Here is a 12,075-nt window from a genome sequence, read left to right as displayed (position 1 = left end):
TGGAGGAGTTTTGGTTGTACTGGGAGGAGTTTTGGTTGTACTGGGAGGAGTTTTGGTTGTACTGGAGGAGTTTTGGTTGTACTGGAGGAGTTTTGGTTGTACTGGGAGGAGTTTTGGTTGTACTGGAGGAGTTTTGGTTGTACTGGGAGGAGTTTTGGTTGTACTGGAGGAGTTTTGGTTGTACTGGAGGTGTTTTGGTTGTACTGGAGGTGTTTTGGTTGTACTGGAGGAGTTTTGGTTGTACTGGAGGTGTTTTGGTTGTACTGGAGGTGTTTTGGTTGTACTGGAGGGGTTTTGGTTGTACTGGAGGTGTTTTGGTTGTGCTGGAGGTGTTCTGGTTGTACTGGGAGGAGTTTTGGTTGTACTGGAGGTGTTTTGGTTGTACTGGAGGAGTTTTGGTTGTACTGGAGGAGTTTTGGTTGTACTGGAGGTGTTTTGGTTGTACTGGGAGGGGTTTTGGTTGTACTGGAGGAGTTTTGGTTGTACTGGAGGAGTTTTGGTTGTACTGGAGGTGTTTTGGTTGTACTGGGAGGGGTTTTGGTTGTACTGGAGGAGTTTTCGTTGTACTGGAGGAGTTTTGGTTGTACTGGAGGTGTTTTGGTTGTACTGGGAGGGGTTTTGGTTGTACTGGGAGGAGTTTTGGTTGTACTGGAGGTGTTTTGGTTGTACTGGGAGGGGTTTTGGTTGTACTGGAGGAGTTTTGGTTGTACTGGAGGTGTTTTGGTTGTGCTGGAGGAGTTTTGGTTGTACTGGAGGAGTTTTGGTTGTGCTGGAGGAGTTTTGGTTGTACTGGAGGAGTTTTGGTTGTACTGGGAGGGGTTTTGGTTGTACTGGAGGTGTTTTGGTTGTACTGGAGGAGTTTTGGTTGTACTGGAGGAGTTTTGGTTGTACTGGGAGGGGTTTTGGTTGTACTGGAGGTGTTTTGGTTGTACTGGAGGAGTTTTGGTTGTACTGGAGGTGTTTTGGTTGTGCTGGAGGAGTTTTGGTTGTACTGGAGGAGTTTTGGTTGTGCTGGAGGAGTTTTGGTTGTACTGGAGGAGTTTTGGTTGTACTGGAGGTGTTTTGGTTGTACTGGAGGAGTTTTGGTTGTACTGGAGGTGTTCTGGTTGTACTGGAGGTGTTTTGGTTGTACTGGGAGGAGTTTTGGTTGTACTGGAGGAGTTTTGGTTGTACTGGGAGGGGTTTTGGTTGTACTGGAGGTGTTTTGGTTGTACTGGAGGAGTTTTTGTTGTACTGGAGGTGTTTTGGTTGTACTGGGAGGGGTTTTGGTTGTACTGGAGGTGTTTTGGTTGTACTGGAGGGGTTTTGGTTGTACTGGAGGTGTTTTGGTTGTACTGGGAGGGGTTTTGGTTGTACTGGAGGAGTTTTGGTTGTACTGGAGGAGTTTTGGTTGTACTGGAGGTGTTTTGGTTGTACTGGGAGGGGTTTTGGTTGTACTGGAGGAGTTTTGGTTGTACTGGAGGAGTTTTGGTTGTACTGGAGGTGTTTTGGTTGTACTGGGAGGGGTTTTGGTTGTACTGGAGGAGTTTTGGTTGTACTGGAGGAGTTTTGGTTGTACTGGAGGTGTTTTGGTTGTACTGGGAGGGGTTTTGGTTGTACTGGGAGGAGTTTTGGTTGTACTGGAGGTGTTTTGGTTGTACTGGGAGGGGTTTTGGTTGTACTGGAGGAGTTTTGGTTGTACTGGAGGAGTTTTGGTTGTACTGGAGGTGTTTTGGTTGTGCTGGAGGAGTTTTGGTTGTACTGGAGGAGTTTTGGTTGTGCTGGAGGAGTTTTGGTTGTACTGGAGGAGTTTTGGTTGTACTGGGAGGGGTTTTGGTTGTACTGGAGGTGTTTTGGTTGTACTGGAGGAGTTTTGGTTGTGCTGGAGGAGTTTTGGTTGTACTGGAGGTGTTTTGGTTGTACTGGAGGAGTTTTGGTTGTACTGGGAGGGGTTTTGGTTGTACTGGAGGAGTTTTGGTTGTACTGGAGGTGTTTTGGTTGTACTGGAGGAGTTTTGGTTGTACTGGGAGGGGTTTTGGTTGTACTGGAGGAGTTTTGGTTGTGCTGGAGGAGTTTTGGTTGTACTGGAGGTGTTTTGGTTGTGCTGGAGGAGTTTTGGTTGTACTGGGAGGAGTTTTGGTTGTACTGGGAGGGGTTTTGGTTGTACTGGAGGTGTTTTAGTTGTACTGGAGGAGTTTTGGTTGTACTGGGAGGAGTTTTGGTTGTACTGGAGGAGTTTTGGTTGTACTGGGAGGAGTTTTGGTTGTACTGGAGGAGTTTTGGTTGTACTGGGAGGAGTTTTGGTTGTACTGGAGGAGTTTTGGTTGTACTGGGAGGAGTTTTGGTTGTACTGGAGGAGTTTTGGTTGTACTGGAGGAGTTTTGGTTGTACTGGAGGTGTTTTGGTTGTACTGGAGGTGTTTTGGTTGTACTGGAGGAGTTTTGGTTGTACTGGAGGTGTTTTGGTTGTACTGGAGGTGTTTTGGTTGTACTGGAGGGGTTTTGGTTGTACTGGAGGTGTTTTGGTTGTGCTGGAGGTGTTCTGGTTGTACTGGAGGAGTTTTGGTTGTACTGGAGGAGTTTTGGTTGTACTGGGAGGGGTTTTGGTTGTACTGGGAGGGGTTTTGGTTGTACTGGAGGAGTTTTGGTTGTACTGGAGGAGTTTTGGTTGTACTGGAGGTGTTTTGGTTGTACTGGGAGGGGTTTAGGTTGTACTGGAGGAGTTTTCGTTGTACTGGAGGAGTTTTGGTTGTACTGGAGGTGTTTTGGTTGTACTGGGAGGGGTTTTGGTTGTACTGGGAGGAGTTTTGGTTGTACTGGAGGTGTTTTGGTTGTACTGGGAGGGGTTTTGGTTGTACTGGAGGAGTTTTGGTTGTACTGGAGGAGTTTTGGTTGTACTGGAGGTGTTTTGGTTGTGCTGGAGGAGTTTTGGTTGTACTGGAGGAGTTTTGGTTGTGCTGGAGGAGTTTTGGTTGTACTGGAGGAGTTTTGGTTGTACTGGGAGGGGTTTTGGTTGTACTGGGGGTGTTTTGGTTGTACTGGAGGAGTTTAGGTTGTACTGGAGGAGTTTTGGTTGTACTGGGAGGGGTTTTGGTTGTACTGGAGGTGTTTTGGTTGTACTGGAGGAGTTTTGGTTGTACTGGAGGTGTTTTGGTTGTGCTGGAGGAGTTTTGGTTGTACTGGAGGAGTTTTGGTTGTGCTGGAGGAGTTTTGGTTGTACTGGGAGGAGTTTTGGTTGTACTGGAGGAGTTTTGGTTGTACTGGAGGTGTTTTGGTTGTACTGGAGGAGTTTTGGTTGTACTGGAGGTGTTTTGGTTGTACTGGAGGTGTTTTGGTTGTACTGGAGGAGTTTTGGTTGTACTGGAGGTGTTTTGGTTGTACTGGGAGGTGTTTAGGTTGTACTGGGAGGGGTTTTGGTTGTACTGGAGGTGTTTTGGTTGTACTGGAGGTGTTCTGGTTGTACTGGAGGTGTTTTGGTTGTACTGGGAGGAGTTTTGGTTGTACTGGAGGAGTTTTGGTTGTACTGGGAGGGGTTTTGGTTGTACTGGAGGTGTTTTGGTTGTACTGGAGGAGTTTTTGTTGTACTGGAGGTGTTTTGGTTGTACTGGGAGGGGTTTTGGTTGTACTGGAGGTGTTTTGGTTGTACTGGAGGGGTTTTGGTTGTACTGGAGGAGTTTTGGTTGTACTGGAGGTGTTTTGGTTGTACTGGAGGAGTTTTGGTTGTACTGGAGGAGTTTTGGTTGTACTGGAGGTGTTTTGGTTGTACTGGGAGGGGTGTTGGTTGTACTGGAGGTGTTTTGGTTGTACTGGAGGAGTTTTGGTTGTACTGGAGGTGTTTTGGTTGTACTGGGAGGGGTTTTGGTTGTACTGGAGGTGTTTTGGTTGTACTGGAGGGGTTTTGGTTGTACTGGAGGTGTTTTGGTTGTACTGGGAGGGGTTTTGGTTGTACTGGAGGAGTTTTGGTTGTACTGGAGGAGTTTTGGTTGTACTGGAGGTGTTTTGGTTGTACTGGGAGGGGTTTTGGTTGTACTGGAGGTGTTTTGGTTGTACTGGAGGAGTTTTGGTTGTACTGGAGGTGTTTTGGTTGTACTGGGAGGGGTTTTGGTTGTACTGGAGGAGTTTTGGTTGTACTGGAGGAGTTTTGGTTGTACTGGAGGTGTTTTGGTTGTACTGGGAGGGGTTTAGGTTGTACTGGGAGGAGTTTTGGTTGTACTGGAGGTGTTTTGGTTGTACTGGGAGGGGTTTTGGTTGTACTGGAGGAGTTTTGGTTGTACTGGAGGAGTTTTGGTTGTACTGGAGGTGTTTTGGTTGTGCTGGAGGAGTTTTGGTTGTACTGGAGGAGTTTTGGTTGTGCTGGAGGAGTTTTGGTTGTACTGGAGGAGTTTTGGTTGTACTGGGAGGGGTTTTGGTTGTACTGGAGGTGTTTTGGTTGTACTGGAGGAGTTTTGGTTGTACTGGAGGTGTTTTGGTTGTACTGGAGGAGTTTTGGTTGTACTGGGAGGGGTTATGGTTGTACTGGAGGTGTTTTGGTTGTACTGGAGGAGTTTTGGTTGTACTGGAGGTGTTTTGGTTGTGCTGGAGGAGTTTTGGTTGTACTGGAGGAGTTTTGGTTGTGCTGGAGGAGTTTTGGTTGTACTGGAGGAGTTTTGGTTGTACTGGAGGTGTTTTGGTTGTACTGGAGGAGTTTTGGTTGTACTGGAGGAGTTTTGGTTGTACTGGAGGAGTTTTGGTTGTACTGGAGGTGTTTTGGTTGTACTGGAGGAGTTTTGGTTGTACTGGAGGTGTTTTGGTTGTACTGGGAGGTGTTTTGGTTGTACTGGGAGGGGTTTTGGTTGTACTGGAGGTGTTTTGGTTGCACTGGGAGGGGTTTTGGTTGTACTGGAGGAGTTTTGGTTGTACTGGAGGTGTTCTGGTTGTACTGGAGGTGTTTTGGTTGTACTGGGAGGAGTTTTGGTTGTACTGGAGGAGTTTTGGTTGTACTGGGAGGGGTTTTGGTTGTACTGGAGGTGTTTTGGTTGTACTGGAGGAGTTTTTGTTGTACTGGAGGTGTTTTGGTTGTACTGGGAGGGGTTTTGGTTGTACTGGAGGTGTTTTGGTTGTACTGGAGGGGTTTTGGTTGTACTGGGAGGAGCTTTGATTGTACTGGGAGAGTTTCGGTTCCACTTTTTTTCCATATACACTTTTAAAAAGCTACAATTGTTCTCTGCATGGTGAAATGGTTCTTCAGATTGATGGAGAAAGTGTTGTGTATGGTTCTATGTAGCACCCAAAAGAGGTATGCTATTGTTTTGATGTCAAGCTAACAGAAGAACCCTTTTGGTGCTTACAAACAACCACATACAACACATTCACCATCAATATGAAGAACCATACCACCATATGTGTTGATGGTTCTTTATAGAGCCATTGTCTTCACTCAAGAATCCTTACAGAAACATCGTCCGAGTGTAGAGTCTCTGGTCTGACCTGATGTTTATTCCTAGCTGTAATTTTTCTGTGGTCAGTCAGAGACGCTGACCTTGAGGGCTAAAGCACTTTAAAGCAGATGTTTGTCTGCGTGATGAATCGTCCACTCTGATGTTGTCTGGAACGTATTATAATTACAGGAACTTACGTCAGAACGAGGTCATTTTAGGTATATTATGTGTAATTTCTGTAATTGTCGTCAGGCAGCAGCCAGTCACTCTATTGATCATCTGTCACTCTGTGTATCAGCAGCGTTTCTCTGATCACACGCAGATCACTTTAACAGCGGTTAGCGGAGCTTTTCACAGCCCTCTGAGAAACGCGGCGAGAGAGAGACTGAAAGAGAGAAAGAGACACAGACAGACAGCCAGACAGACTGTCTTTCTCTCTGTTTTCTGTTCCTCTTTCTGTCTCTCCCTTTTTCATTTTCTTTTCCCCTCCTGTTTTCTTTACATTTTTTTCTCTTCTGCTCTCCTCTCTTCTCTTTTCTCCTCTTCTGCTCTCTTCTCTTCTCTCCTCTTCTTTTCTCTTCCACTCTCCTCTCTTGTCTTCTCTTCTCTTTTGCTCTCTTCTCTTCTCTTCCTCTCTTCACTTCTCTTCTGCTCTCTTCTCTTCTCTACCTTTCTCTTCTCTTCTGCTCTCTTCTCTTCTCTTCCTCTCTTCTCTTCTCTTCTGCTCTCTTCTCTTCTCTACTTTTCTCTTACCTTCTCTTCTTCTCTCCTCTCTTCTCTTCTGCTCTATTCTCTTCTCTCTCCTCTTAATCTGTCTGTCACACATTTTTTTTTCTGTTTCCTCTCTTACTCTCTCTCTCTCAACTCAATCATCTTTACATCTACAAAGTGGGCCGACGAGGTAGGAGTGTCTAATAGAGTGGACAGTGAGTGGACACAGTGTTTAAAAACTCCAGCAGCACTGCTGTGTCTGATCCACTCATACCAGCACAACACACACTAACACACCATCACCACGTCAGTGTTACTGCAGTGCTGAGAATGATCCACCACCCAAACAGTATCTGCTCTGTGAGGGTCCATGAGGGTCCTGACCACTGAAGAACAGTAAGTGGAGCTGATAAGATGGACAGAAACAAAGAAACAAAGGCGTGTTTCTAATAAAGCGCTCAGTGATATTTTAGGTGATGATGACTTTGGTGATATGACTGCTACTACATGGTCAGCATGCCAGGCTGTGTCTGCCAGCCAGAGCAGCTTTGCTCTCTTCCATTATCAATATTTACATTTCTCTGCTTCCTGTTCGTTGAGTTGAACAGTGGAGGATATGCATGCACCTTTGACAAGATCTCCCAGATCGCATGCTTCATTTAAGGGGGCCTGGTTTCGGGTTGGATGGGCATCTATTAAGCATAATGTCCCAGAGACGTCGTCATAGTGACGATGTCAACCACCAACCACCAAACTCCACATTCGCTGTACTGAGCAGGCCAGGAGGACAAGCGCAGCGATGCGAGGACAATACTGCAGGTCATCTGGGTGATGTTTTCACACTGCTGTGTTAGTAAAGTCTCTCTCCCTCTCTCTCTCTCTCCCTCTCTCCCTCTCCCTCTCTCTCTCTGTCTCTATCTCTCCCTCTCTCTCTCTCCCCCTCCCTCTCCTTCCCTCTCCCTCTCCTTCCCTCCCTCTCCTTCCCTCTCCCTCTCTCTCTCCCCCTCTCTCTCCCTCTCCCTCTCTCCCTCTCCCTCTCTCTCTCTGTCTCTATCTCTCCCTCTCTCTCTCTCCCCCTCCCTCTCCTTCCCTCTCCCTCTCCTTCCCTCCCTCTCCTTCCCTCTCCTTCTCTCTCTCCCTCTCCCTCTCTCTCTCTGTCTCTCTCTCTCCCTCTCTCCCTCTCTCTCTCTCTCTCTCTGCAGGATGTGTGGAGTGGAAGTGGACGATGGAGTGGAGGATGAGCACGAGGTGGAGGATGAGTTTGGGGTGTGTGAGGGGGTGCGGATGTTGCCCCCCCCGGTGGCACGCTGTGATGGGAGTGTGTGGGGGTCCCGGCGCGGGCGCTGTGAGTGTGTATGTTGGGGGTTAGGGCTGGTGCTGTGGAACCTGGCGCTGACCGGCGTGTGTGTGATGCTGATGGCCGCAGTGTTTACGCTGGTGCTGCTGCCCGCCGTCCTGCTGCTGTACGCAGGCTTCCTCTGTCATTCACGGGTAAGAGAGCAATAAGAGCTTATTCCATATTCCGTGTCCCATCCCATAAATACATATATATATTTATCAGATTCTATAATAAAAATAATGTGTCCCATTTGGATTATACATATCTATCTGTATATCTATCTATTGATCTATCAATCAATCAATCTATATATAGAGTGTGTGTGTGTGTGTGTGTGTGTGTGTGTGTGTGTTTTAAAGTGTGTTTTTTCCTTCTCCTGTAAAGTTGCCGAGGTTTTGTTCTCACAGCAGTGATATGTTTTATATCAGCGCACAGCACTGTGCAAAAGTCACAGACCACACTTTCATTTATTTAATTTACAGCCAAAAACGGCCATGAAGTACAAGTTACAGTGCAACAGAAGCACATATTCAACAGAAAATTACCCAGAAGCCTCAGTAACTAACTCTACTCTCCGCTGTGAGGGTCAGTGAGTCTCACTCCCTTCATTCCAGCTTCCGTTCTTCTCAGGAGCCTCACTTTCAGCTCCTCAGAGAACCTGCAGACACGCCTCCAAAGTTCAGTCTGAGAAGCTGGTTGACGATCAAACCCAATCAGTGGTGTTGAGGTCTGGACTCTGGGGTGGTCAGTCCATCGTCCAGCTTCTTTGTTTGATGTGTCCGTCTCCTTTTCTCAGTGAGGTTCTTCTTGATCTGCTACATGTCCTTTCAGACCCGCTGAGTGGTCTTCTCACAGTGGAAGGATGGACAGAAACACCTGTGGATGTTTTCAGATCTGAAGCAGCTTGATCTTCTCCTCTCTCTCCGAGATCAAAGCTTTCAGCGCTGTTTATCTGATAGGGGCAGGTTTGGGGGCTACCAGCTCTTCCAGGTGGTTGTTAGTAGTTGTATTTGAATGATGGGTGGTCTCTGACTTTTACATGGTTCTATAAGGGTCCTACACTCATGCTTAGCCCAGGTGGTTGTTAGCGTTTAATAGCCTGTTATTTTGATTTGGCTGGAGAATTCGAATTCCCTTCAGCATCTGTAAATTGTATTTCAGTGAGCTGCGGGAGTGTGTGTGTGTGTGTGTGTGTGTGTGTGTGTGTGTGTGTGTGTGTGTGTGTGTGCACGTGTGTGTGTGGTGTTATTGACAGCTCTGTGGCCGGTTCTTATCTTGAAGCTGTCACACACTACTACCTCCCTCACGAACATGCTATACTGACCCCCCCCGCCGTCATCTCCATCTCTTCAGGTCCTCGCTTCCCCCTCTGCTATCTGCCGTTACCTTGACGACAACAGTTGCTCCGCCCTCATCATCCTGGGCTTTGTGATGATGTCACCACTGGTCGTGGTCGCCGCGGCAACCTTCTGCGGCCTGCTCCGGCGGTTCCGCCTCCTGCTGTACTTTCAGCCAATCTCAGGAGCCTGGTACAGGGGGCGGGGCTTCGTGTGGAGGCGGGACTTCCATGCCTGGGTGTGAATGGCTGAAGGACTGCTTCATCTTCTCGGCCCGGGCTCACTGATCCTGGAACAGTTTCTTTTGTTTAAACCCAAACCTCGCAGAGGCTTCACTGACCAAAAATCCAAAACTGGTTAACAATCAGTTACCAAGGACTTCTTCAGAAAATGCTCAGAACCCGACGCTCTGGAGAACCTGGGACCGTGAAGAAGAGGTGAAGCTACAGGAGAAGTATTACCATCACTGTTCAAGGCCTAGAGTGTGCTAACATAGTAGAGCAAAAAGAGGTAAAGCGATAGTTTGGTGAAATATCTGAGTTCCCCTTAGTCAGTTCCCCCTCATCACCCCAAATGTAGTCAGCCAAGACATGTTTGGTGTCATTTAGCACTGCAGCTATGAGGCTAATACAGCTAATACAGCTTTTTTTCTAGATCCAGGAGCACTTGCTCTGCAAGGTCTGTACGTTTGGTCGAGTGTGAAAGCTGTTTTCGGTCCTGGGAGCGGAACAGAGAACCGATCTCTGGTCCTCCTGAAATCGGAGGTCTGGGAACTGTGGTGCGGCCTGCTGTGCATGTGGAAGTGATCTGCTCCCAGAAAAGTTGGTTCTACACCGCTTGGGTATTTGTGTCCAAGGTCAATAATAAAGAGCAGCTGATCCACGATTCGGATGGAATCTGTGTGTGAAATCAAACGAGCCCAGATTCAGTTCAAAGAGCCCTAAATCATCACACACTTACCCTAAACCATGTTAAGTGATCTCTAATAGACCTCTAAAGTCCTCTATGCCTGTATGAGGAACTTAAAGTCTGTGCTGGCTGTGGTTAACAAAAACTTCACCGAATCCTCTAAAATACAAGGTTTTTAAAGAGCCTAAGTGTGAATGTTGTAACATGTGAGCTAATACCGCTGCGTACTGAACTGACCTCATCAAAATGCCCCACACAGACCAGCAGGCTTCGCCCAGTGTGGTAGTTTAGAGGCTTTTGTCAATTTTAGGAACAGTTTGAGCAGCTGGTGCTGGTATGTAACACTGCAGAAGTCAAATATTAAAAATTTTGTCCATTCAACAAAAATCAAACCGTCTTGAGAGCCGCAGTATTTTATATCCATTTTACCATCTCGGCTGTAAATGTGTCTCAGTGTATGCTGATGTGCTAGTATAGGATATAAAATATGATATAAATGAAAACTCAGACTCACTCTGCTCTGCTTTAGTCTTCAGCTCAGCTACAGACGCTTTTCTCGCATCTCCAGCAGGAAACTTTTCCTCAATAGTAGAACAGTTTCTTGTAAAACGTCTCTCAGTGTTTGACTTTTTGCGAGGCTGAAGTCGCTTCTCATTTGCCTTTACATTCAGAATGTAACTACTGCACCATTTAAGGTGGAACGGGAGATTTCAAATGAGAAGCGACTTCAGCTTTGCACCTTTTTAGTGTTTCAGTTTCTCTCTGCAGGTTAAACGTATCAGGAAACCAGCTGGAGTGACTATAAACACTAATCAGCCCATTCGTCTCCAGATTATCGATGTCCGTCTTAAATCTCTCTCTTTGCCGTTTCATAGCTACTAGCAGGGCGAGACGGTCATCTGTGTTGCTATGGTGACCAGCCGTCTGCGCTGATCTTCAGGGTTAAAGGGTGAATCAGCAGTTCTACATTAACTCCAGCGTTTAAGACCATTTACTGTTAAACTGAGTTGAAGGATCAGCAGAGCTTTATTTTACTGTAGAGGAGGATTATTTTATTAATACCTACTGATCTGATTCAGCTGTGGAGCCGCAACAGGGCAGTAAATGAGCCGCATGTGATTCCGGACCCCTGATCTAGGGGGTCCTGGACCTCCCATTAGAGCAAAGAGCTCCACTATAAGAGAGACAAAATTGCACCTGGGGGTTATATTCATGTAGAGTGTTTGAAGATTTGCCCTGCGTTCACACTGGCAGTGTTTTTACGCCTCTCATCACCCAAATCTTTGCTGTCTCATCATCTGTGGGCATTCCTGAGCTCGAGTTGACCATTGGTTGCCATGGTTTCACTGATGCCAAGCACAAATCAGAAGTGTTCCTGCTAAAATTAAAGTCCTGGAGAGAAATGTCTTGTGTATGAATTTAATCCCAGCATAGTGCATCACTGTGTGTTTGTGATCTACGTCGTCTGTTTGCGGCAGCAACACCGCCACCGTTCCTCCTTTTACTTTACTAGGAACCACAGAATCCCTTTTTGGGTCCTAGATAGAGGATACAGTGGTGGAGATGAAGCACGTTCCACTCTGCTCGATTTCCACTGGGAATCACTGCATCGCTTTGCCCATAACTTAAACTTAACGTATAAAGTTAAACTTTGTTCAACAGTGTTGCATCGTTGACTCCGCCCACTTTGCAGCGGCAACACCTCCTGTCTCATTGTAAATGCAGCTCTCAACACAAATGAATGTATGCTGGCCACTTTGTTGCGTCACTGCCAGTGTGAATGCAGGGCTAGCCTGACGTTAGCACCGCGCTACTTGGCGGAGTATCATTTCAATTACTCGTTTGCTGCATTAGCCTTGTAGCTCTGCGCTAAAGCTAAAGAAGCAAAGAAAAGACACCAAGCACATCTTGGCTGACCACCTAGATCTGGGTTGGACTGGGGGAATTAGATTCTATCGGCTTAAGGCCGCAGCGCTCTCTGCTACATTAAAGATATGCTATGTAATGATGCTGTGCTTTGCTTGTATGTTTATTAGCATATTAGCTGCTAGGTGACCAGCTACGTGGCATGTCACAATATAGGAAATAGGAGTAGGACGTTCCTCCAGTGTTACCAGTAAACAGGAATCATTTTTACTGACGATAAGAATCATTATTTTCAACTTTTAATAATGTTTTACTCACTTTGCTCAGTGTATTTTTAAAGACGCGGGTATGAAAACATATTACCACTCAACAGCAAATATTAAAACTCAATGATTTGATATAGTCCATGTTTACGCAGTCGCATTGGTCAAGTTCCATGTTATTGTTGAATATCCGAGTGTGAATAAGGGAACACACTTCTGCACTTTTTAATGCATCATTACTGTTTAGTAAGTAGG

At 46.4% G+C, this 12,075-nt stretch overlaps 1 protein-coding gene across 2 annotated transcripts in view; it reads left to right on the top strand.

The window, feature by feature from the left end:
- LOC108415445 (transmembrane protein 88B) overlaps positions 1-10,165 on the top strand; it is a 20,773-nt gene extending 10,608 nt beyond the window's left edge. The window contains exons 2-3 of one of the 2 annotated variants that reach the window (XM_037532152.1): positions 7,309-7,597; positions 8,799-9,026. In XM_037532152.1, the coding sequence (XP_037388049.1) occupies positions 7,310-7,597; positions 8,799-9,026 (516 nt within the window). In that variant the 5' untranslated portion in view covers position 7,309. Of the gene's footprint in view, positions 1-7,308; positions 7,598-8,798 lie in introns of those variants that run through there. The other variant, XM_017688488.2, reaches the window with a different exon arrangement.
- The last annotated feature ends 1,910 nt before the right edge of the window (positions 10,166-12,075 follow it).

This window comes from Pygocentrus nattereri, chromosome 21 (genome assembly GCF_015220715.1).
Source record: "Pygocentrus nattereri isolate fPygNat1 chromosome 21, fPygNat1.pri, whole genome shotgun sequence".
In the NCBI taxonomy this organism is placed as follows: domain Eukaryota; kingdom Metazoa; phylum Chordata; class Actinopteri; order Characiformes; family Serrasalmidae; genus Pygocentrus; species Pygocentrus nattereri.
This window is presented reverse-complemented; position numbering and strand designations above follow the sequence as displayed.